This window comes from Falco punctatus (assembly GCF_963210335.1).
Source record: "Falco punctatus genome assembly, chromosome: 14".
NCBI classification, from domain to species: domain Eukaryota; kingdom Metazoa; phylum Chordata; class Aves; order Falconiformes; family Falconidae; genus Falco; species Falco punctatus.
In genome coordinates this window covers 22391007-22414206 of record NC_137594.1, presented here as the reverse complement: position 1 = coordinate 22414206, position 23200 = coordinate 22391007, and the positions used below count along the sequence as shown (strand labels likewise).

Below are 23200 nucleotides of genomic sequence, written 5' to 3'. Positions count from 1 at the left end.
TAAAGATTTCCCTCAACAAACACAACATTTTATTTCTGTAGAAAACAAGTTCCTTTTCAGGAAGGACCAGCTTATGAAACAGCAGTTGGCATGTTAATATGTATAAATACACAGGGTTACAGTTTAGTGGGAAATACATTAAAAAAAGCTTTCAAGTACACAAAATAAATGTAGTAAAACTGGACTCCTCCTTCCACATACCTGCCTCAGAGAGAAACGTTTCTCAGGTGGAAGGAACTTCCACCCACCATCTGCCAACCAATCTCTCCACTGGACACAAGCTGCAGGAGGGCATGAGGACAGGCAGGGCCAGAGGGTCAGCGTCCAGTGTTTGAGATTTAAGAGCTGACTGACCCATGACAGTTCAGTCCCTGTTCTCTCAACTATCAGGATGCATGTAGTGTGACAATCACCCCGCCAGCACGTTAAGAGAGCTGCCAGAGGTAGGAAACACCTCCTTACTTACATGTTCAGGTCCCCAGAAGGTTAATGCTGTACAACTTCATTGCCCACGACACTGTGGGAATCCTGTGACCCTGGGAGGCACCTATGAACAGTCCCAGAAACGGGAACGTGGCCCCGCAGTCACAGCACTGGTGCTGCCGGGCAGTAAACACAACCGACGGACACGGAGCTTAGAGAAAAAACCTGCTGGGTGCAGGCAGACTCTGGAGTAGAGGGAATAATGCCTACAGATATAAAAATAGCACAGATCATCACAGACTTCCTGAAGATTTTCCTGCCAAGACACTGTCAACAGAATTCATAGCATCATTTAAATAAAACACCAGTTTAAATGACTTTGAAAGACATTTGCCACATGCAGGAAGCCAAAAGGCTGACCCTTATGTTACAAAATTTAATCCATTCCTTTTACTTATTGTCCTATAGGAGTTTAGAGACCTGTTACATCACTAAACTCTTTTATAAATTTTTACAGAGTAAAACTTAATCAGTCTCCAAGAGAGAAGGAAAAGGCATCTGAACAACAGATACTCCCTGATCTTGTTCTACGTGCTCTCATGTTAAAATTGTTAAAATAAGCAACCTGTGCAACAAGGGTTGTGTCCCATTTCCAAGCCATGCAATGGCAGAGCTCCCATGCTTCACTTCAGCTACTGCAAGTGCAAAGGGCAATTCAAGTTTTCCTACCAGTCTCCAAGACAAAAATTAAATGTTTGCAAAACGAGAAACATTTAAACAAATCAGAACAGTTTCTATCAGAACATGGCATGTTACATGTTTAAAAAACCCAAGAAACCAAGGCTATTAAATAAGAATCTACATATCTTAAAAATGGAGGTTTTTTTACATTACAGCCAGAAGTGTTAATTGCCCTATCTTCCAAAACAGGAGTGTTCATAAGTTATTTCTTTGAAGCGCCTCACAGAGGTTTTGATTGGCATCTGGTTCCTCAGTCATCACCTCCACAGCCTCCCACTCCCCTGACCTGCTGGATTTCTTGATGGCCTCTACTACACTTTGCATGTACAGACCATCTTCAAAAGAGGCTGCCATAGAAACAGGTTTATGATCCCATGTCCGACGGTCTTCCTGGTCTTGGAAAGACTGCCGCAGTGCTTGCACCATGTATACCATTCCTTTTAGGTAAAGCAGCGGGATGTCTTTAAACCCCTTATCCAAAAGGCCCTTGTTGACAGTCAGAGAGTCTGTAAACAGTAGTTCTTCCTGGAGCGCAGTGTTCTTCTGCCCATACAAGTCCGTGCCACGAGCTATGAGGCGCCCAGCAGACCCAACAATCATGACCTCGTGGATGAACGATCCAGGCATGTTGAAGTTGAGAGTCACAGTGCAACAGACACCCTCGCTCATTAGCATCTGGAAAAAGCAGAAGTCATCACTAGTGACATGGCGGATCCCGCTTATCGCTGTGTTCTGCTTCACGAAAGTCTTGAGCAAACCATGGACCTTCTCTGCTCTCCTGCTGATGAGGTGAGTTAAGAGATCGATAATGTAGGTTCCCATCGTATGCAGACCACCTCCTCCCATCAGCTCATCACAGATCCAGTTGTACTTGTGACTGAGCAAGCTTCCCCCATAAACTCGTACGTCACAGATCATCACGCTGCCCACATAGTGCTCCTCTATCAACTGCTTCATCTTCACAAAGGCGGGCAAAAAACGGAGAACATTGCCAACAATGCTCATCAGCTTGGGGTAATACCTGGCAGCTGTGACCATCCTGAAGGCATCCACAGAGGTAGCAGCTTTCTCACAGATCACATTCTTCCCTATTCCTGCAGCACAAATGGGGAAGAAAAAAAAATAGCACACACAAGCAAAACATGCTCAGATGTCCCAAAGGTTGTCGAGAAGTGATGTTTTTAAAAGTCAGGCTTTCCTGCTGCAATTGCAAAGGCAAAGGTCTGGGAACTAAAATAGGAATGCCAAGTGCAGCAAGGCTCAAAGCTGCTTCCAAGATGTTCCGGTTGCAGAGCTGACAAACTCCCACAGAGAAAGGCTCCAAATAAAGACAGGATTTTTTACATCATGAAAGATAACTGGCCAAATGGCATCACATGGCATCAAAACAAGACACAATTTGCATGTTGTAGCTATAAAATTATTTGAATGCCTGTACTGCCAGAGGAAAAAACCATCATGTACCCTGCAGGGAAGAGGTGAGCGAAGGGGACATCTGATTTATGCTTTGCATTTCACCGTCACTGAGAATTTCATTATTCTAAATGGATTAAAATAAATGGGACATAGAAGATACTTAGTGGTCTGTGTACAGAATACCAAAGCATTATTTCTAATTCTTGTTAAGTGGATTGTTTTAAAAGCATTGCTGATTGGAAAGCAAAATTTTGGTCTGCACATACAGCTGACTCGTACAATTAGACTACAAAGGTGATAGTTACACAGATGAGAGCTGCACTCACAAGCTGACCTACTGCGCTTTTATTCCTACTGATGCACTTTATATTGTGCTCAGCCTGAATCAATGTGGGCAGTCAGTAACTCATATTTTAACTTTAAAGCAGAAAGAAAGTAATATAAAAGAGCTCCCAGTGCAAGCTTCAACCAAAATCCTACATTTTATGCTTTGTTGGTATTCCCTCTTCCTCTGCCATCTTCCCTTTTCTCACGCCACAGCTTTACTTTTCCATATACATCTGATATGACCGATAAAACTTACCTACATATTTTTCAATGTAACAATCCGGGGCATACCTACAGGTCTCCAGATGTTAACTGGTGACGTCAGACCTGAAAGGTCAGTCACGTCACACCAGTTTCTGCCTAAGAACTGTGGGAATTGCTGCACACAGTGGTAGGCGCCCCTCTGAAAGCAGCTTCTTACCCAGCAGCAGACTGCGCTCCCTGCTCACAACAGCTTTTAATTGACTCCCCGATGAAAAGATACCAGCACAAGCACTTAAATCAGTCTCTCGAAGGAGAGAGGAAGCCAGATCCCCCGCTGCAGTTCTTGCTCTTGGCGCTCCACCTCCTGGCTGCACCGAGCAAGCCTTTCAGGAACCCTCCCAGTGGGACAGGGGCCAGCGAGCTCCAGTGACACATTGCTGTGCCCAGCTCAGCCAGGGGACAACTACGGCTAGAGAAAACTCACTGCCTATGTTTCCAATACACACAAGCAAAATCCAGTCAGAAAACGACAAGACTGCAATTTTTAGCGGCCTCTTCCAAAGATACCCCCTAAACTGGTGCAAGTCAACAGAAGCTTTAATGAACAGAGAGGGTAAGGTCAAACTCCCTGGGGACACCCTGGCTGCCTAGTGGTAGCCCCTGTTCCAGGGACCATTTCCAACTCCCTCGTCCCCAGTCCCTGCTGCTGAGATTGGCACAACACTGTTCAATGTTGTGCAGGGCCAGCTGAAGCATCTTGAGATGCTTTGGTGCCCTGTTTATCAGCCTCCTTGTTTAAATGCACTTACCTCAAGCCAGGTTACAGTACAATACAAACAAAAACCAAAACTACCTTCACAGCATCCTAAGCAGATATCCAGTTCTCAAAGTTTGTGAAAAATAAAAGCAACTCTCAACCCGTGTACGCACAGGGCACAGCTCAGCAGTCAGCGCTCTGCTGGTGCCGCTCCCCTCCTTGCACAACCCCACCACCCTCCACCATGTATTTGGCGGTACAGGACCTGGCTCAGGGTACAAACCCAACACAGAAACATTCATTCATCTTGGCTCTTTTTCTGCCAGGTTATTGCCCCAAGCTGGCTCTTCAGGGAGCCCGATAGTGTCCACACAAAAGGGGCTGCGTCCCTGCAGCAGGGGACTGGGAACAGAGAGGGCTGAGCCAAAGGTGACCACCCCTGCCACCCAGGGACAGCTGTTCCAGCCTGGTTTGTCACAGCAGGCTGCCCTTGCCTGCCACGCAGCCTCATGTCAGCACTGCGCTCCTTTTGCCAGTGCAGGCTGAGCCACCTGAAGAGCTGAAGCTGACTGATGCCTTTCTTTGGGATGGCAGTCGGCACAGCACTCTAACAGCTCAGCACATGCTGCCAAGCGCTGGGGTGCCAGGATGGAGAACTGACCACACCAGAAAGTCTCTGGGATAACCCTGCTGCTGCCCTCAGTGGGACATCCCCCCAGCTGCCCCAGGCTCACAGAGATGGCCGTGCAGCAAGGACAAGGGCCAAGTCGGAAATGGCTACAAGGTCCCTTGCTGATGTGATGGCCATGTCTTCTGTCTTCTGAGGCAGAGCAACTTAAAACCCTTGTCTTGTTACTATTATTTTGATAATGAATAACCTGAACTTTTTACCGTATTGTTTTCTTAGATCACTGCTACAAAATTTTCTGTTGAGGTCCTCACCAGCTAGGAGACATGAGAATTACCATGTGGCTCTGGTGTTCCTCAGAGTCCTCTGTGAGCCAGTTCAGCTCACCAGCTGAGCTCAGTTTAGGAAAGGAAGCTTTTTCTTTCCAAGCAGGCAGGTTAAATCAGCTCACAGATGACTAAGCCCTACAGAAGGCACTACACACCTGGAAGGAAGGATGTGGAGCTGGGATTCCCCACCTCGGAGGTAGTGACAGCAGCTCCAGGCTGTCCTAACAACATGCCTTATGGTCTTCTCTGTGCACATCTCAGAATGAACCCTGTCTGCAGGGAGCACATCAGCATCTGCAGACCAGTGCTCCACTTAAGTCCTTCTATCTACTGCTATTCAACTGGTTGTTGCACTAAGAGGGAGTGAAAAAAGGAATAAGAGGTCACCATTGCCAGCAGTCCTTAAACAAACCTAATCTACTCCCTGTGCTCAGGGACAAAAGTACCTGCTACGATCCAAGAATTCTCAAACCAATTCCTGATTTAGTAAATAAACTGAACATTTAAACAGAAGTCTTTTGACTCTCATTAATGTAATACAGCCAAATCATAGCTTCACTTAATGAAATGCCAGATTTAAAGCATGTTTGCATGCTATGGAAGTAATCAAAAAAACCAGGTGGAGTTGAGACTTATTGGACAGCAGAAAAAAAAAATTCTCCCAAAGGAATTTTACATCTCTAGTCAGATCCACACTGTCCATCAGCACTGAGGCATCAGCTTCCCCTGCAGCTGCTTAGCCATGCCACATCCAAAACTTGCCATACATCAAGTATTTTACAGCCCTGGTTAGTAAAATGCAAGCACAGAAGACTCACTGCTTTCTCATGCTACCTGGTGGATGCTGCTCAGAGCCATCACAGGTGCTGCGGAGGGACACAGGCCCCAGCAACTGCTAGGACCCCCCAGCCCACTCCTCCCTCCTGGTAGGGAAGGTGCCAGCACGGGCAGGAGGGAGGAGAAGAGACCCTGCAACCCACCAGGGCCTTAGGAGGGGGACTGTTCATGAAAAGATGGGAGAAGCACAGCCCAGACCTTGAAGAGCTGGCTCTCTCTGCAATCAACACGCATGTGAGCCAGGGTGTCCTCTCTGCCTCAGGCTGGGTACAAACCACGTACGTGGTAAATATGTCCCATGTAAGTATGGCCATTGAACTGAAGCCCCAGATCTTTACTCCCCTGAATAATGTCAGATACCTGAGATAGTGCCTAGGAAGGTGTACAACTGGCCGCTGTTGAAGCATATCAGATCGTTGCTCTGTCCACCATAAGAAGTTGGGAATGTCTGAGGAGTCTCCCCGAATAACCGGCTGTTTTGGATGTAGTTGGCTTTGGGAACCTCACAGTGAATGAAGACTCATTCCAAAACACACTCCATCTCATTTCTTGTTTGCCTGTGGTTTGAAAAGACCTCCATGCTACTTTTTACAGAGACGGGAAGCACAGTATGCAAAGAGCAGCCACAGCACGCTTGTTCATCCTGTTTCAAGAACAGGAAATCTGGATTTGTCACAACACAAAGCAGTGACAGAGACCTTTCTGACTCCTTCCTTCATAATTAACATACACATGCTACAGTTTTTAGGGACTCCACAAAATCAGGAGGCCAAACAATCTACGTTGCAAAGATGTCTTAAATGATGTAGTCAACCACCATAAACCAAGAGAGACAAGTAAAAGGTTCCTCTGTAGCCATTCCACAAACCATCCATTTGACAGCTGGGCTCAGTACACGCAGCAGCATTATCTTTAGCATCCCGAAAGAAATTTTACTCCGAGGACTTCTCATGCTCTGCCTCGCTGAACTTCACCTCATGCATAAACATCTCATACTTTACATTCCACTCCAGTTGGTAACTCCACTCTGTGCTCACCTAATGCAAAGGTGGATGCATTCTAACTGTGGGACATGAACCACAACACAGACATTTTGTGAAATTAATTTAGTTGCTCTGAGATCAAAAGCAGCACAAGTTTCAGGATAGCTTCTTACTTTGCCTGTTGTGGAGATAAACCATAAGATTACACTTATTTTAATTTGAATTATCCTCTGGGCTTTGATCTGTTATGTCTGGTTCATGAACTCAATCCAGTGCTACTGCTTTGTCCCCATCATGACAAAGTTGCACCTAGGCTTGTTTATGGATATCTGTCAGTAAAACTTGGGCAAGGAAATTGCACTGCCTAGAAAAACTGGGTGTCTCTCGCTTCTCTCTGCCAGAAATAAAAATTTAAGCTCATTTTTAAATAAATAAAAAGTATAAAACATACACAAATAAGTAAAAGTGTAAGCACTTTAAAACCAACCAACCCCAACAAAGCAAAACACACAATACCATTATCACTGCACCACATCTTTTCTTCAACCCAATCTCTCTGCCAGTAACCACCAATTATAAACAATTCACAGTCAATAACTCTCCAGTTATAAACATCCCTGTATCAATCTGAACTTTCAGAGAAAATTTACTTGCCATCTTTGGCCCTACCCTGACTTTGTGTTCCTTCAGAAGGCTCAACGACAGCAAGCCATCCAGCACTGGCTTAAAACATGTCACGACATACTTGGTAGCGGATCTGTAAATACCATTGCGACAAACCTAGAAAGCTGAAAGACAAAGTCAGTACCACAGTGGGTCGGAGATGCTTATATCAGTTTGCAGATCAGAACGTTTCAAGACAGATGTGAAGAATAAACCACCTTTTACTGTTTCATCCATTCATTTCCCTACCTTTTTCAGCTTTCCGCTTATCTATACTTGCAGTCAAGCATACGTATTGCCTCTCCACTTCTGCACCACCTTTATCCCCCTTTCCTCCTCTGGATAACACCATCTTGCAGGTTCTCAGCATTTGAAGAAAGAATCTCAATCCATTTCAGTTAATAACTTGCCAGAAAAGGTTCAGTTCTCTCCTTTTAGCCCACTTCACCACCAAAAAGCCATGGGAACTAGTGAAACACTTATTACTTAACAAGCATTTAAAAGGACTTTTAGCATATTTAAAGAGATTAATTCTAACTTACAGTTCAAATATTAAAAAATTAGAATACCTTAATTTCAAAGGACAGTACTCTCAAGGTAAACAGATTTAACAATGTAAAAAAGAGGGAGTGGGGGGGGGGAAGCCCGAAATCTCCCTCTGCACATCTAAGTGGCACTGCAAATGTTTGTGCAGGAAGTTGTTTACTTCCAAATCAAATTACTGTAGAACAAAGAGGCCAAGAGCAACAAACCACCCTGGTTTGTTTGATATATTACCCAGCCTGAAATTAACTCATGTGCATCTCCTGTAAACACAGTAAGACTATCACACTTGTTATTTACAAAATAGACGCAAACTCACACCCACCCTGTACTATGTGAGAGGACATTTAACACTACAAAGTCACATGCTGGAGAATTAAGAAATGTCAGGATGCCCAGGCAGCTGGCTCCCATCTCCCTGCCCAACCAGTCTGGGATGTCGTGCCTTTTGTCTCAGAACCTTCAACCCAGCCCATCTTGCTGGATTCCTCCTGCTGTCTCCAACATCTGCCCTCCTGCATCAGGTGGAAGGACTTCTCCAGCCAGTCTGCACCCAGGATCATACCAGCCTGCTACGGACACAGATGTCCAAAGAGAGCTCCAGGTGGTGGCCAGGGTCACAGCACTTCGGCTGAAAACAGCACCTGCAGAGAATTTAGGTCCTAACTCACAAGATTCTGCTGAGTGCATGCAAACATTTTTTCAAAGGCTTCTAACAGTCAGGTTTGGTTTTATTTGTGGAGAAAACAGAAAGCAGAGCTGATCAACCCCCCACCCCAGGCAAATCTTGGTTTCTTATTGAAGAACATGGGAAGATTTGAAATTAATTAAACAACTTAGGTTGTTTGGGGTTTTGGGGGGCTTTGTCATTGTTGATTTTTTGGGGGTTTTTTGGGGGGTTTTTGTTTGGTTTTTTTTTATGTGGGCATAAAAAGATTTTACCCCCTTATCTCTGAAACAGCTTGTTTTTATTAAAACCTCCCCACCACCATAATTTCAGTCTGGAGAAGACATGAGATATTTTAGCCCAATTTGTTCAGGATTTGCAAAGCTGTAAGCAATTATAAACAGTATTTTTAAAAAAAAAATAATCTAGGTAACCTCTCTTGCAGATGGTGCTACCAATTCCACAAAACCTTTAGCACTACATCTGCATGTTGGTGCAACCAGAATTGTACTGGGGTACTGGCTTCAAATGTCAATCTGCCAACAAGCTATGGATTTTTGGTCCCACTCCAAAGAAAAAAGGTACCTAGAGCCTTCACAGCAATTTGCCGAGTTAGTGGTGGAGGGATATTGATGCAAACCAAATCCACGTCCTGGTGCAGCAAGACATCATCAGTCCGACTTGTGTGGAAGGAGATGTTCATTTCCTCTGCCAGCTGTTTGGCTTCCTCATCAGTCTTCCCCCAAAGCGCTTCAATGGAGAAGCCTTCTGCTCTCAGCAAGGGTACCAGTACCCGGGCGGTGCTGCCAGTGCCAAACACACCCACTCCAGGAAGCATTTTCATTCTGCATTCATTCAAGCATCAGGGTCTACATGTAGGCATTCAATAAGATGTTCGGCTCCTCAGCTTTCTGTTCCATCCACAGTTCCTAAAACATGAAAAGTTACAAATCAGTATCAACAAAAGGTGTATTTTGATATCAAAGCCTGAACGCTAGCTTCTATCCTTCAAAATGGCATTCAAAATTTTCAAAGATCCTAATGAAAAATCCAAACCCCCCCCCAAAGGGACAAGTCTAACATTCCTTTCAGAACAATTGCAAGAAAGTAGCTTGACAAAGTCACGAGCATCTCCTGAGCTTCCAAACTCAGGACACACGTACAGAAAAACACACACACACACACTGGGACAAACCAGAGGCAGCAAGGCACAAACTGGGAGCGACAGGAAATCTCAAGAGGACATGACATAGAGTCTATCGCACCAGCAGTAAAAGCAGAGCTGCTGTAGTTGTGATGATGTAAGTCTCTAAATGAGATAAAGGCTTGTGAGATCAGGTAATATCTTTTACTAGACCGACTAAAATAACTGGAAATAATAGGCAAGCTTTTGGACACGTAAATCTTTCTTACAAATTAAATACACAAACTGAAACCAACTACTTGAAGCTTAATAATTTTATGGCAAACAGTGAAGCTGCTCCAGAGAGCATCAAGAAAATATGTCCTGTGGGGAAAGCCTGGATTCACTGAGCTTGTTTAGCCTGGGGAGGAGAACGCTACAAGGAGAGATGATGTCAGTGTTTAAATACATAGAAAACCGCTTTCAGAAAGGAAAAGGGCGCTCCTCTGTGTCCACTATGGTTAGTCAAAAGTTTTACTTAGGACAGTTAAAAATACCTCCTTCTGCCCATGGCATTTAATCTCCAGGAATGCAGGAGTTTGCACAGAATTATTATACTCCCTAGACAAAAACATTTGTTTAAGTCACACCACTTTTGTTAAGTATTTCCTGGTAAATTAATCCCTTCGGATCCCTACTTGCCAGTTTGTCTTGGAACTGCTTCTGGCCACAAATGGCTAAACTGCCTTTAGCATTCACCTTAATGCCAGCTTCAAGGAGAGATGTCAGAAGTCTCCTCAACCTGTGGCACCCCAGCAACTTACAGTCTGGCTTTTGTTCTGTGCCTTTTTGAATTCTTATCTACCACATCCACTACTGACCCTTTTTGAATTTTTAATTTTTTTTAAGAAGAAAGTTTTCTTCTTAAAATTCAGTTTTCTTTAGAAGTTTATAAGACCACGTTTAAAGAGAGAACTGGCACCAATACCAGATCAATACCTTGGGAAAAAAAGTCCCACAAGCAACAAGAACCACCATCTGTTTGAAAGGAGACAGTTACTCATCTCCCCATCCTAAAATACTCCTGCTAAGTTACAATGTGTGAAAGCAAATCCTGACACAGCACTGGGAAGTAAGTATCAGCATGAAAGTCAAACTACCCACAGTGCAAATGCCTTCTATGTAATCAGCAGGTTTTTTTAGTCTAGGGGTGCTTGGACTGACCAGCATAACAAAACTGCAACCCTGACTGAACTTCTAGGTATTTTTGTAGTAGACACTAAACTAGGGAAATGGCAGCACTTGTGAATATTTATTTTGCAAAACACACAAATGCTTACAGATGCTATAAAACACCTTAGGAAATATTTACCAAATTAATTCAGTATGTTTTTTCATTATTCTATGTGATGTTAGGTTTGCAGCGATACAGTCATTGCCTTTCTTTATCAGGACAAACAAAGTTAATTTGAATTAACTTTTTATCCAACGTTTAGCAGAACAATCCAATAAGGATGGTATTAAAAGAATCTTGAAAAATATTTACTATTCTACATAAAAGGGTAATTTATTGGCAGGAAGGATGGCTTGTATTCAAGGCTTGCTTTCTGTAGGTGATGCAAACAAAAATAAAATCTTGCAACTGGATGGACAGTAAGTGTAACTGTTGAAGTCCCCACACATCCGTATCTGGCAGTTTATAGGCTGCAGTAAGAAAAAATGCTTGCACTAAAAAGAGCATCGTCTTCTTCTGAAGAGACACAAACTAAGCAAGATGGAATAGAGACAAGGTGACTGTGCCTGCTTGCACCAGATTGCACAGATGTGCTCAACAACATTAAAATTACACATGACAAAAATTCAGAAAAGCTTGAATCCTTTGAAAATGCTAGTATGAGCACACTGTAGCACATGCAGAGGGGGACTTCTGCTACGCAAATAAGCTGATATCTCTAACACTTGCTCATTTTAAGTTTTACTTTCTTCTGTTTCCTATCCAACTTCCTCTTAAAAACCCCACTCAGGAGGAATTATTTTTAGCCTCACTTATTCCCAAAACACAAGCTGCTGCCACAACCCACAAAAGCTAGTGATTTACTGCCATGGAGACCAACTCCTGATGATACAGGACCTTAAGGGCACCAGCTTGCTACTACCACAACAAACCAAGTAGCCAACCCAGCCTCAGTAACGGCTTCTAGCAAAGCAGCCACACTCTCAGGATATGAAGATGTGGCTTGCACAGTTATGTGGCCCAGCAGGGCTCAAGAACCTACAAACACTGCAGCCAGCAGGCCCTGCAGAGTGGCGCTGCCCAGAGGGCATGTTTCTCTCCCCTCACCCGAGGGCCACCCACAGTCCCTTATTCCCTCTTCAGTCTTTCACCAACTGGGAAGTCCTGGTTTGTCAGGACAGTCACAGTGGGATGGATGGGGGTGTTGAAGGGCAGCGAAAACACAGTTGTTGCACAGGGCAAGTCACAGAGTGTATGTGGTACAAGCAGAACTAGAGTAAATGCTGAAAGAGCTGTTGATGGGAGGTTGAACAAGAGCTTTTGAAAAGGGGTACACAGTGGTATCCCACCCTCCTGCACAGACCTTGCAGATGCACTCAAGTGCTGGTAGAGGAGACGTCCCAGTGTAGGCCACCTCGAGGAAGCAATCTAAAACCCCAGTTATCAGAATGAGGCCACAGCTGAGGAAAGAGGCAGCTGTAATTAACAGTCTACAAAGAACTAACAGAGACCTCAAAAGAACAGCACTGTGCCACCATGGAAGCCCCCAGAGCACCGTTCTCTGGAGCTCTACATGCATTTCTGATACTTCTCATCTGAGGGCAGACAGGAAAGCAGAGCTGGAAGTGATGCAGACAAAGGCGATCAAAAGCATACAACATCTTCTACACAAGGAAGACCTAAGCAAGCAAAGATTCCTAAGTTTGGAAAAGACATCACAGAAGATAATAAAGTGAGAAGTGGCTTAGGATGGAGAAAAAGCAATTTTTCACTGTGTCTCACAATACAAGAGCAAATCAAATGGCGCCCAGAGAAGGCAGGATCAAAACAATCTGAAGGTGGTGGTTCTTGCATCAGACTGGTAAACTGTGAAATGCCTTGCCACAGGACACGACATTAGCCACTTACAAGGAGTCAAAAGGGAAACTATACACATTCAAGGAATCTACTGAGGGTCACCAAATACGCAGGAGTCTCATCTAGCATGACAAGTAGCTGAGCTAAAAACTAGCAAAAACTCCATCCAGCAGAGCATGGAAATAGCTCAGAGATAGAAACATCTGAAACTGTGACCAACACCAGCTAAAAATCAGGTACAATTTCTACATGTTTACTCTAGGATCCAGCAAGCCTCAAACCTTCAAACAAGCCTCACTGAATTAGTTGAGTAAACCATGAAAAGCCTTCCATAAACCAATCTTTCAGAAATTAAAATCCTCATGCATTGATATCTCTGGTGATCAAACACTGGAATGAACACTTTCCTGAGGACCCTTCCACAGAAACAAAAGGCAGGGCTTTTACCTGGAAGCGAAAAACAGACCAAAAGAGGCGTCTTGGGCATCAGGAGATACAAATCAATCTCCTTTTTAAGAGAGGTGAAATAATCAATGCCTGCAACGCCATTCTGAACTTAAATTTCCAAATAGAAGCATTTAAAGCTCTCTACTAATCTTGTTGCTAGCTGCCATTACTTTCAGTGGCCACAAAACATTTCCATTCTTGCTGAATTTCATGGTGAGTCTGAAGTTCCATCTTACAGTCACAGAACAGAGCTGTTTGAGTCTTTTGGTAGATGTAGCAACAAGCATTTATGGGACCCAAAGCAATGAAATACCTGATGATTCCTACAAGATCTATTTGCATTCCACAATGAAGCAGCCAGGGAGTTCAGATAGCATAACCCTCAAAAACCAGATAGTACAGCCAAGGACTACAGAGGCCCAAAATCACTGTGGACCATTACAGATGGCAAAACATAGTGAAAGAGTAACACCAGCTCTGCAGAAGGAGAAAGCAATTCATGCTTCTCCAACTCATCCTAAAAAGCTCCATTTTGGTTCCCAGAAACGTGAGGCGTATGGAAGAAGAGCACACCAGCAACAGGGGCACTGTCCTCATCCAGTTGGTCATTGCTACTGAGTTTGAAAAGAAAACAAATACAAGTAACAAGGGCTGTACAAGTAATAAAAGTTGTTACTGGTTGCAACATCCTCACGGATCTTTGGGACGCATGAGAATCTTTGACAAAACCTACACAGGCACTACTCAGATTGTCACTCTGCAGCAGGGCTTATACCTGTGACATCAACACACTGCAGAGACCTCCTGTGAAAAGAGATGCAGCCTCAGAACTGTCAGTTCTACAACGACCCCAGCAGAGGTGACAGAAACGCTGATGCAGGCCGTAGGCATCACTCCAAAAGCCAGCAAGGTCTCTTCTGCCAGCATGAACAGAGCTGAGGGAACTTTACCCAACCGACCTGAGAAGCTGGAGGTCACCTCCCACGCGAGGTCATTTCTTCCTGCCAAACCATTCACCGAGCCTTCTGGCACACAGCTACCTCTGCTCTGCAGGTAATGCTTCGCATGCACGTGGCTCGTGTGTTGAAGTCAGAGACCGACGCGCTTTCTTTACTAAATGTGCTTTTATTTTAATTCAGTGCAGGCAGGTTGTGTGACACGAGTCCAAAGCCCTGAGGAACCGTCACCACACCTCAGGCCACCGCCACCTTCGCTCCATCCTTCCCGGTCGAGACCCACAACGGCAACGGCCCCTTTGGCACGCTGAGCACCACCCAGCTCGGCGGCGGCGGCAGCAGCTGGAAAACCGTGGAAGCCAGACCGGCCCTCACGCCACCCCCGGGGTCGCCTCTGGCACGGCCCGGGGGGGCTCCTCGGTGGCCGGGCGCGCGGGGCTCGGGCTCTGTGTGCGCGGGACCCTCACGGCCGGGCCTCACCTCACCTCACCGGGCTGGACCGCGCAGACCCCGCCCCGCCGCGCCGCACCGGGCAGCCTCCATCGCACCTCGGGAGGCCGCGCCGGGCAGGCCCCGCTCGCTTCACCCCAGGGCGCCAGCCTGCACGGAGGGAGCCCCGCCGAGACCACCCAGGCCCCTCCCGGCCCTGCGCCCCTGAGTGGGCCGCGGCCTCCGCGACGCTAAGCGGCCCCGCGGGGGGCCCGAGTGGCGCCTCGAGCTGCCCTTACCTGCCGCCGGCCGGCGGAGGGAGCCGCCACCGCCCCGCTCACCCCCCGCGCATCCTCCCGCCAGCCGCGCTCCCGCGGCGGCCGCTCGCTCCCGGCCGGCGCAGGCGCAAGGGCGGCGGCTCCGAAAATGGCGGCGCCCGCAGCGGCTTCTCCTGCCGTGTGGAGCGCGGCCTATCCTGCCGCTGAGCGGGGCGGGGGGCGGGCCTTCGGCCGACGGACAGCGCCAGCAGCCAATAGGAGACCAGCATGGCGCTTCGTCATCTCACGATGCGCTCCCCGGAGGGTCCGCTGGGCGGGCGCGGCGCGCACCGGGGCGGCCCCTGTGCTGGGGCGGCCCCCGCGCGGCAGCCCCGCCCCGCGGCAGCCCCGCCCCCTCGTGCTCCTGACGGCGCTGGGAGGCTCCGCCGGAGGCCGGTGGCTGCCCGGCCCAGGCAGCGCTGCGGGCGGGGCGGGGGGTCCCGGGCAGCACGGCCTGCAGCCCTGCGGCTGCCCCCTCGCCCTTCCGCGGGGCGGGTACCGCGCTGCCGGCCTCTCCCTGCTGCTGGGGGTCCCGGCTGCCGGCCGGCCGTGGCCTTGCGGGGGCGGCGGGGGCGCAGAGCTGCGCGCAGCCGCGGAGGAGCCCCCGTACGAGCACCGCGCTCCGTCGGAGGCCAGCGCCGCTCCCGCGCTGCCGCCCGCCCGGTGCTGCGGAGGTCGGGGCAGGAGGACCCCGGTGGAGGCCGCCGGGCGCCCCCGTTTCCCTCGCGGGCCGCGGGGGGGCTGCCGCCGCCGCTCGCTCCCTCCGCCGTGCGTGCGGGGCGGCCCTGGCAGCGCGGGGGCTTGCGGGGCCGCGGGCCCCGGTGCGGCGCCGGGACCCTGGGGCTGGAGGGGCTCCGGCGGGGGGGGGGGGGGGGCTCCGACGTGACCCTTCGGCTTCGTGGGTGCCCCTGGGGGGGCGCTGCCCGCGGGGGCTCTGTCCGATCGGCTTCATCCGTGCTAGTGACCGTGAGAACTGGGATCGGATCGAAAGGGAAGGGAAGGGTGCAACTGGTGCACATCCTTGTGCCGGCGGGAGGGAGATTCAAACGCAGAGAGGAACCGTCATCGCAAAGAGCATGGGAAGAGATGAAGTCCAGAGGGGAGAGCGAGAGAGGCACAGAGCCTCTTGCTTGTCATTCTGGTGGATATTGTACCACGAGATTTTCGCTTTATGACCCTTTCAGCAAGTATCCTGCTGATGTTGCTGTTTCCCCACGTGGGCTGGTTCCCAGGTGAGACCTCAGCTGTGCTGCAGCTGGGAGGTTCCACTGGCCGTGGAACAGAGCCCCAGTGAATGCCCTTTCCCCCAGGAGACGCACATGGCTGGGCTGTGCGTGCCCAGCGCAGTGGGGCTGAGGGAGACCTTGGGTGCGGGGAGGTGCAGCCAAAGCCAAGTGTCTAGGACTGTGCCCGCCCTCTGGCAGAGATGCCTGTGGAGCTTTGGCAGCCCACGCGCCATGTGGAGAGCTGCAGGATCAGCCTGGGGGCACGCCAGCATTCCAAATTCCCAGCTTTCTGCAACCTTCCTTTTGTCTTTGACCCAGGAGCATCCCTGTGGGACAGGCTCAGCCATCCCCTTCTGCTCCCTGAGCTGTGATGAAGGTGGTGTTACGACCACACTCACTGGTGATAGAAGATGGTCCCAATAGGATACTACCCCCCAGACTGTTTGGGGAGGGCTGTGGTGGTGGGCCCCCATCCCTGCATGCTCAGTTTGGTCTCTGTCATCTTGAAATGGGGAGAAAACAGGGGTAGGAGGAAGGGAAATGGAAGCAGGCAGGTGGTGTGTGTGTGGAGGTTTTGGGATGTGGGGTTCTGCCTTCATGGAAGGGAGGATGTCAGGTCCGGAGCCAAAATGGGCAGGGGGGTGATTACTGGAAATGCTGACAGGAAACTAAGGGGGAGGAAATGGCAGGTGGGAACAGGTTTTGCTCTGAGCACAAAAGAGGAAAAGCAGTGGCAGGCAGTGGAAAACCTGTGGGGAGCAACAGAGACTGCACCCACAGAGGCTGAGGACGGAGGGGCCTGTGCCTGCTGCCTGTGCTGCCCACATCCCTTCGGTGGCAGGGGTGACGTGAGCCGTGTCTGGCCCGGTGGATGTTCCTGTCCTGGTGGCAGGGGGATGCGGCAGGATGCCTGGAGCACCCCATCTCTGCAGGGCAGGAGCTGGGACCTGGGTGCTCACGGCCAGAGCAGGGGGCTGCAGGGGTCCCTGTCTGCCTGGGGCTTGTACATCCCATGTGTGAACAACCAGAAAGCTCTGACCAAGCCCATCTCCATGCCACGCCACAGCTCTCCTCGGTGTCTGCAGCCTGGCAGGGTGTGTGGATCCCTGCCTGAGCTCAGCTAGCACGCCGGACAGGGCAGGCATCACCCTGTCACCGCGCCATGATGGCAGCATCGCTTTCTGTGAGGGGTCCTCTCCCTGGTGTAAGACAAGGACCAGGGTGGCACAGGGAGGCAGCGCGGTAGGAGGCTGCGGAAGCCCTTTCCCCTGCGCCCGCCCATGCCAGTGACAGGGAGCTGCTGGGCTGTGACCTAAGCCACTGGGAAACGGCCATCAGCGGTGCTCAGCTGTGTTATTTGGCTCCTTCTCGGGACCAAGGGCACGTGGCAGTATGAAACTGCAGGAGGAATCAAGTAGTGAACAGAGGAGATAACAATCAGACTGAAGCAAGAGAAGGGGAAAAGAGCGGAAGCCTGTGAGCACAGAGGGAACTGCCGGGCCAAGCGGCGCAGAGGTGAGGTCCTGGCAGGGCTGCAGCTTGCTCCAGCTGAGCAGTGACCCTCGTGCTGCAGGGAGAGACAGGAACATCGCAGCCAGTCCTGCTGGGTGCCCCGCATCGTCACCACAAGGCCATCAGGAGGACAGCATGGAGGTCCAGCTGGCCAGCGGCTTTCTGCCCCTGCTGCTCCTTGCCTGGCTGCCTGCTGGTGAGTTCCCCAGTGCCCTTGCCTCTGCTCTGAACTCTTCCATCTTTGCATATGTCTGCAGGAGGTTTGGGATATGGCTGCTGCTGCTTTTTCCTCTCGCGGCATTTAACCCCCTCCGTTCTGCACCAGCACCTTGCCATGTGCCTTGCAGTGGGGTCCCCCCCGCAATGCTGTGCCCAGGCTGTGGGCTCTGCCCACAAGGTCCCCGTTTCAGGCTCTGGGGCTTTGAACCAACCTCGCCTTCAGCAGCAGCAGGGAGAGAAAACAGTTGGGGAAGGAAACAGAGATGCTTATAAGCCTGATGACTGCGAAGGGGGTCAGCTTCATGTGGAGGATGCAGGTATTCATTAACACGAACTCAGCCCTCTGTGGTTGTTTTTTTTGGTAGGACTGTCTCACCAGATTTCAGCCACAATTGACGTGTCGGTAGGGTTAGATCTCATCTTGCAGTGCCTGCTCCAGGCAGGCTCAAACAGCACTGCCAGGGGTGTGAAATGGTTTAATACCACACAAAACAATGGAGGAAAGCAGAATGAAGATGGTGTGGAGATGAAAAATGGTTCTGCCCAGCTCGTCTTCCCCAGTGTGAACAAAGCACATTCAGGAATGTACACGTGCAGGATGGAGAACATGAGGAACACGTCCAGGAACAAAGATTCCAAACTGAACACTCATGGTAAGAGACACAAGTCCACCAACAGCCACAGGAGCAGAGAGAAAGGACTGAGGAAGGGAGAGAGGGAAGAGAGGGAGGACTCTGCTGAGGTGTGAAGCGACTTCAGCCCGGCGGCTCAGGAGTGGTTCTGAACTACTCCAGAGTAAGCATTAGGGGATGGGATGAAGCCAGAGAGGCTGAAGGGGGTCTACCGCATTTTCTTTGCTTCTCTAGGGCTGACCATTTCCCCACAGCTAGCCCCCCAGTCCATGGAGCATGGAGCCTGAGTCTGTGGCCATGGTGGCATGTTCTGCTTGTGTGCCAGAAGACCCTTCTGCCTAGGTTGCAGGAGGAGGTATCTTCCCCCTGATCCTCCCATTTTCAGTCCTTTCTGAGATGAGAAATGCTCGTGCGCTGCACAGAATTGGGTGGCACTGACCAACATGCAACGTTTCAGCATACAGTGTTGAGGAACATTTAGCAGCTGCATTTGGAAAAGAGCTGGAGGAAAGGACGGTTACTTCACCATGTCCTTCATGAGTGATGTGCCGGTGGGATATGAGCCCTGCAAGGTCATATATATGACTTCACTTATCACTTATTTTTCTTTGTCCTCCAGGGACAGTCGCCAGCCAGCCAAGAGAGTCAGTCATCACCACAGAGTGCAGGTTCAAGATTTGGTCAGAGAATCTCACAGTACACGTGAAGTGGTACAGACCTGCAGGTCTGGAGGTGGGGAATCAAACTGACACCATCGTTCTGGGAGAAAACTGTGCCAACCTCACCAGCCCTGGCATGCATGCAGCCAACACAGGAATCTGTGGGTGTAGGGTCTTCATCACAAGAGTAAACTTGACAGACACTGGAAATGGTACGCAAGGGACAGTTCCTAGTAAGTGGCACTGCTTCCATTTTCATGGGGGTGATGAGCGGGCAGAGAAGGATGCTATGCCCAACGCTCCCCCCTGGTACTCCCGTACACCATTTCCCCGGAAAGCATCCCCAGCACTGGAGGAGCTGACCCAGCATGGCCCTTTTTGCAGATGCATCCCACCACGGAGCTGCTTGGCCATTGGGTCCTTGAAACAGGACCTGCCGCATCCTCCAGCTGCGGCGCGTCAGCTGGGTGCTGGGGTGGCTGAAGCCATGGTGGCAGCAGCAGGACCACCAGGGCTGTAGGGCCCAGGTCCCTGCCCCAAAGTGGAGTGGGGAGCAGGGCATCCTCTGCTTCTGGGCAGTCTCTCACTTGTGTTTCTGTCTTCCAGGCTGTAGCCCTGGGGCACCTCAGGCCAAAGGCACCTGGATTGAGACCTGGGCAGGTGAGTCCCCACAGCCCCATGGCCACAAGGGTGTGGGCAGGAGGGGTCCTCAGAGAGAAAGAGGATCAACAAGGGGGGAAACATCCTTATGTTTTCCTGTGAGTGGGTGGGAGCTGGTAGCAAACTGGAGTAGGCACCAGCAGATCAGAGACTGTGATGCTGGGAAGGGGCTCTGATGCTCCAACCACCCCCCTGGCTGAGTTCAGATGAGTTTTTTGAGACTGTTCCCCACAGGATTTTTTCAGGGAAGGGGGGGAAGATTCGAGGTCTGAAAGCCCAAGTTTGGAAAAGAATTGCCCTCCTCTGCAAAAAAAGCAATGGCACCATGCATCCCGGCAGGGCGTGACGGTGGCTCACAGGTGCCTCTGTGATGTGTGTTGGTGCAGGACTCAACTTCCCCCTGTGTATCATCTTCAGCTTAGCAGCGGCGACGCTTCTTTACATGCTGGTAATTGGCCTTCTGGTGTGGCGGTGCAGAAGGAACAGAAAAGGTAAGGCTGAGCCCGCGCTGAGCCTCCGTCTGCTGTGGGAACTGGTCAGCATCTCCTCCTCACCTGCTGGCCTGGACAAGCCCAGGCTTGGGAGATGTCCATCTTTGATATCCTGCTGCTCCTGCTCACTCGGGGTTCCCTGCACAGGTCTGTCCCGAACAAACTGTCCCAGGATGGGGAGAAGGTTCACCCTTCCCTTTCTTCTGGCCAGTTGCTGGTTGAGAGCCTGCTCATGGCACAAGCTGTGGTGCAAGTGAAACAGATCTTGTACCTCATCCCATTCCAGAAGTGTCCAGCTTAGAGCTCTTCTCCAGCCCCTCCAAGAGCTTTTACATCCTTGCCAGTTCCTCCTGCCCCTTGGCCATCTTCAGAGCCAGCCAGCCAGCTGCAGAGCCCCATCCTTTCCTGCAACAAAAGCAGGACCAATGCAGATGTTTTCTTCATTTAAAATAATGATCGTTTTCATTATTTTAACTACTATTTAAACTAAGTTTCCTTTTTCAGGAAAGATTACAAGCAGGCAAGTGCTAGAGATGGATCAGCTCAGAATGGTAAACCATATTGTTTCCTTCTCCCTGTAAAGAAAGTCGCTGAAAATCACTGCCTGTTGAATACCCTTTTAAAGGATTTCAGAGTAAAATCAGCTTTGCTGTCTGAAAACGTGGTCCTAAACACTTGTTAATTCCTATTAAATAGGGGCTTATGAGCTTCTGAATAGGTGGCACCTCTGAGCAAGCTGGATAATGCTTGGGCAGTGCAAATAGTTGTGCCAGTGGGAAAATAATAGCAGGGGAGATGCAGAAGGGAAACCCAGGGCTCTCCTCATTGCTCTCTCCCCTGCAGGCATCCTCGGTGACAGGGACTGAGGACCTGACCTATGCCAACCTGAAGTTTGAAAAGGGGGCGAAACCCGCCTCCTCCGACGTTGTTTACACCGAGATCAAACCATCACAGCAAAAGCAGTGTGGCAGGGACGCGGGTGCTGCCAGCGCAGGGGTGGATATCTCCCCCACGGGAGAGGACAAATGAGGGAGAAGGGAGGGATGGGCAGCTTCTTGTACGCCTGCTGGGTTCATCATCCCCGAAAACTAAGTGTTAGCTTATACAGAAGCACAGTTTTGGTAACCAAAGCCACCTGTTTACCCTCAGATGGCTGCACCACTGTGCTTTACGTTCCCCTGGAAGAAGCCATCTCTCGTGGTGAGGACAGGGCTCTTCCAGCCAGTTTTCCCCTTGCCTTCCCGCAGCCTCAAGCACCGCCAAGCCTCAGCAAGGAGGCCAGTCCTCCTTTCACGGTGTTGGTCAGCAATGGGCCCCTCTAGCAACTTGCTGTGTGTTTCAGCAGTGTCACTGTGCACTATGTGGCCACTGTGATCCAGGGAGCACTTATCTTCTTGGTGCTGGACTTGCTGGGTAGGGTGGCCATGGGAAGCTCCTCTCGGCACAGTAAAGGTCCTGGAGCAATTTTCTGGATTTTCTTTAGAGGAGGCACCTGCCATGCCATGGGCTGACCTTGCTGTGGTTCACTCGAAGCACAAGGAGCAAGGCTGGAAAGGCATCATTTGCTTTGTGGATGTGCAACACAAGTGCTCTTGCAGTGGTCTATGTGTATCTGCTTTGTACCGGGACTGGATGGGTGTTCTCATGCATGTTGAGCTTTCCTGTAATTTGAGGAGGAGGAAAAAAAAGGTCATATTTTTCCCTCATTGTTTCCAGTTCTGTACTGCTGATGGGAACCCAGCTGAAGTCCGGCAGGAATAGTCACCAGGCCCTGGAGACTCTGGTTTCCCCGCTCAGTCCAGTTTCAGAACAGCAACCATGGGAGACATCCCCAAAGCAGTGGTGGTAGAGCTCCGGTCATGTGTGGCTGGGAAGACAGGGGCAAGGGCTACAGAAAGTGAAAAATTGGGGGAAAAATTCCAACTATTTAAGGGGAGCAACCAGTGGAAGAGGGGTCAGTGTTGAACCAGGGAGGCTCACAGAAGCATCAAGGCTGCTGGGGGATGCTGCCCAGGGATGCAGAGCAGAGCCAGACTCCACCAACCTGCAAGGACATCCTCACCAGCCTCCTCCTGGTTACCTGCCATCACAGAGGAGGAGGAGGGTCCCTAAGGGTGCCCCAGCTTGGAAAGGGGGAGGTCTAAGTTAAATGGGTGGGTACAAAATGCAGCCAAAACCTTGGCAGCAGCTCCTGAAGGAGCTGGGGGAGGAACTGGGGTTTGAGGATGTGCCAGATCTCCTGGCTGCAGAAAGGAAGCAAGGTGGAGGAACTCCAGAGCACCTCCCTGCCCATCACTCCTTGGGGGCTGTTTCCAACCTATGCACCTGGAGGTCCACAGGATTTGGTTTAGAGCAAACACCGCTCAGCTACAGCTCCTGCCCCATCCTCGTGGCAAGGAGAGCCATCACTTGCTCTTGGGTTGGACATGAGGTGGCCACCCTGCACCCTCCTGGCATGGCACCGGGGCAGCCAGGGAGGCTGGGTTGGGGCAGAAGTCCAACAGGGGATCAGCGGGGGTGTCTGCTGGGCACCTTTTGGTTGGCAGCCAGCTGAACGTGAGACACTGGTGTGCCCAGATGGCCAGCAGCGTCCTGGCTTGTGTCTGAAACAGCACGGCCAGCAGGACCGGGGCTGTGATCATGCCCTTGTACTCAGCCCTGGTGGGGCTGCACCTCAAATCCTGTGTGCTGTTTTGGGCCCCTTGCTATAAGAGGGACATAGAGGAGCTGGAGCGCGTCCAGAGATGGGCAACAGAGCTGGGGAAGGGGCTGGGGCACAAGTCCTACCAGGAGTGGCGGAGGGAGCTGGGGGGGTTCAGCCTGGAGAGCAGGGGGCTCAGGGGGATCCTTCTCACTCCCTCCAGCTGCCTGCCAGGGGCTGTAGGCAGGGGGGTCGGTCTCTGCTCCCAGGTAACAAGTG

General features: G+C 50.2%; 2 protein-coding genes across 9 annotated transcripts; one reads left to right on the top strand and one right to left on the bottom strand.

Annotated features, from left to right (window-relative positions):
* GFOD2 (Gfo/Idh/MocA-like oxidoreductase domain containing 2) lies at positions 1–15737 on the bottom strand. 4 transcript variants are annotated; one of them, XM_080411045.1, is made up of 3 exons: positions 14864–15737; positions 9104–9447; positions 1–2258 (listed from the first exon to the last, which is right to left on the bottom strand). In XM_080411045.1, exons 2-3 carry the CDS (start codon positions 9360–9362, stop codon positions 1360–1362), a joined length of 1158 nt encoding a protein of 385 aa, XP_080267171.1. In that variant the 5' UTR covers positions 9363–9447; positions 14864–15737; the 3' UTR covers positions 1–1359. The 4 variants fall into 4 exon arrangements, with proteins under 4 accessions (XP_080267171.1, XP_080267172.1, XP_080267174.1 ...); XM_080411046.1 differs by lacking the exons at positions 9104–9447; positions 14864–15737 and adding an exon at positions 8177–8333; XM_080411048.1 differs by lacking the exons at positions 9104–9447; positions 14864–15737 and adding an exon at positions 7315–8314.
* Positions 15738–15763: 26 nt separating this feature from the next.
* On the top strand, positions 15764–21986 carry LOC308073169 (uncharacterized protein). 5 transcript variants are annotated; one of them, XM_080411063.1, is made up of 7 exons: positions 15764–17815; positions 18204–18491; positions 19090–19362; positions 19736–19789; positions 20176–20280; positions 20785–20831; positions 21124–21986. In XM_080411063.1, exons 1-7 carry the CDS (start codon positions 17755–17757, stop codon positions 21307–21309), a joined length of 1014 nt encoding a protein of 337 aa, XP_080267189.1. In that variant the 5' UTR covers positions 15764–17754; the 3' UTR covers positions 21310–21986. The 5 variants fall into 5 exon arrangements, 4 of the variants coding, with proteins under 4 accessions (XP_080267189.1, XP_080267190.1, XP_080267187.1 ...); XR_013931935.1 differs by having other exon boundaries at positions 15765–17815; positions 20176–20831; positions 21124–21226; XM_080411064.1 differs by lacking the exon at positions 20785–20831 and having other exon boundaries at positions 15765–17815; positions 21124–21279.
* Positions 21987–23200: the final 1214 nt, after the last annotated feature.